Raw genomic sequence first — 2146 nt, forward strand, 5'->3', positions numbered from 1 at the left:
AGAAAGAAAGAAAGAAAGAAAGAAAGAAAGAGGGAGGGAGGAAGGGAGAGGAAGGAAGCAGAATAAAGAAGGAAGGAAGGAGAGAAAGGAAGGAAGGAAGGAAAATGTATGAAAGAAAGAAAATTCACCTACAACTATATTGTACTGACAATTATTTCATTCCGTCAACAGGTCAATTGGCTAAGTAGCCAAATGAGGCCATTTGAGCTAATGGGCCTGAGGAAATATTGAACACAGATTAATAGTGATTCTCACTTCTCACCAGACATGAACCAATGTGTGAAGTGTCCAGATCATCACTTTGCCAACACCGAAAGAAACTGCTGCCTGATGAAAGCTGAAAGCTTCTTGACTTATGAAGACCCCTTGGGCATGGGTCTGGCCTGCATGGCTCTCTGCTTCTCTGCACTCACCTGTGCTGTTCTTGGAGTCTTTGTCAAGCACCAAGACACCCCCATTGTCAAGGCCAATAACCGGGCCCTCAGCTACCTCCTGCTCACCTCCCTCACCTGCTGCTTCCTCTGCTCCTTGCTTTTCCTTGGCCGTCCCCACACAGCCTCGTGCATCCTACAACACACCACATTTGCAGTGGTCTTCACTGTGGCTGTCTCCACGGTCCTGGCCAAGACCATCACTGTGGTTCTGGCCTTCACACTCACTGCTCCTGGGAGAAGCACGAGGCAGTGGCTGGTGTCCCAGGCTCCTAACCTCATCATCCCCATCTGCACTCTCATCCAGGTGACTCTCTGTGGCCTGTGGCTGGGAATCTCTCCTCCCTTTGTGGACACAGATGAACACTCTGAACATGGCCACATCATCATCCTGTGCAACATGGGTTCTCCCATCACCTTCTACTGTGTCCTGGGATACCTGGGCTTCCTAGCCATGGCCAGCTTCACGATGGCTTTTCTGGTCCGGAACCTGCCTGACACCTTCAATGAGGCCAAGTTCCTGACCCTCAGCACGCTGGTGTTCTGCAGTGTGTGGCTCACCTTCCTGCCTGTCTACCACAGTGCAAAGGGGAAGGTCATGGTGGCTGTGGAGGTCTTCTCCATCTTGGTCTCCAGTGCAGGCCTCCTGGGCTGCATCTTTGCCCCCAAGTGCTACATCATCTTGATGAGACCTGAGAGAAATACTTTGCAAAGATTTGGGAAGAGATCACAATCTGGAAGAAATGAACCTTAACATGAACATAAATGTTGCCTAGATTAATTAGAAGTTCTGAGACCAATCTATACTAATTTGGTACATGTCTAGGACAAGCAAAGAAGGTCAAAGGCTATGTGCATGACCACATGAAATAATGTTAAGCAAAATTTGTACAGGACACTATATTGTAAACTAACATTACATTGTCAGGGTGGCGGGGAGTAGTGGGACTAGTTTAGGAGTCAGGGAGCGAAGTGATGGTATGGGGAAAATAAAGGAGGAGATAACTAATGCTGGCTATGAAATGTGATCATTATCCTACATTTTTACAAAAAAAAAAGAAAAAAAAACAGTTTTACTTGAGGAATTTCTTGAACAAGGAATTTACTCTTATTCATTTTGCTGCTTATGTTAGAGTCACAGCAAGGTTCCACCAAGACCTTTTATATTTGCATTTTATCCTGGATATACTTTGCTACTTCCCATAGAAGTTGCCATTTATGTTATCAATTGTCCTTTTGAGTACATTTTCTACTGAGCTTCTTCCTTTCCTTTAGTTCCCTGTCGTCATTACATTTCCTACATAGACTATCTTGCTGCCTGAATATCACTACATTGCTAAGCTCACTGAGACAAGAAAATTTGTCTTGGGGAAAGTTTTCATGCTTTGATTACAATAACTAGAGTACATTTTCTGACCCAGTTGTGTATTTCTGTTCACATGTTTTCTGTTTTGCCACATCACTGGGTGTGTTTTTGTAAAAACAAAATTTCTCTCTCACACTCTTTCTCTTTCTTCCTTAAAAGTTTAGAATTAGTTGTTAATCTGCTCCACTTTACCATGTGCACTTTTCTCTGGAAGACATACCAGGGCACCAACATAACTAGAGCTGTCCAACAAAACAGCTAGCTGAAGCTACAGAGTACACAGTTGCCCAAGCTGAGCCTTGTCTTCCCAGCCCCTAAAGATCCTCAATATTAATGGATAGAGAAACAG

General features: G+C 44.4%; 1 protein-coding gene across 1 annotated transcript in view; it reads left to right on the forward strand.

Moving 5' to 3' along the window:
• Positions 1-1185, forward strand: part of LOC106000614 (vomeronasal type-2 receptor 116-like) — an 11435-nt gene extending 10250 nt beyond the window's left edge. The window contains exon 4 of the mRNA XM_013035896.1: positions 238-1185. Coding sequence (XP_012891350.1) covers positions 238-1185 — 948 coding nt within the window. The remainder of the gene's footprint in view (positions 1-237) is intronic.
• The last annotated feature ends 961 nt before the right edge of the window (positions 1186-2146 follow it).

The sequence above is a fragment of the Dipodomys ordii genome, unplaced genomic scaffold, assembly GCF_000151885.1.
Source record: "Dipodomys ordii isolate 6190 unplaced genomic scaffold, Dord_2.0 Scaffold230, whole genome shotgun sequence".
Classification (NCBI taxonomy): Eukaryota; Metazoa; Chordata; class Mammalia; order Rodentia; family Heteromyidae; genus Dipodomys; species Dipodomys ordii.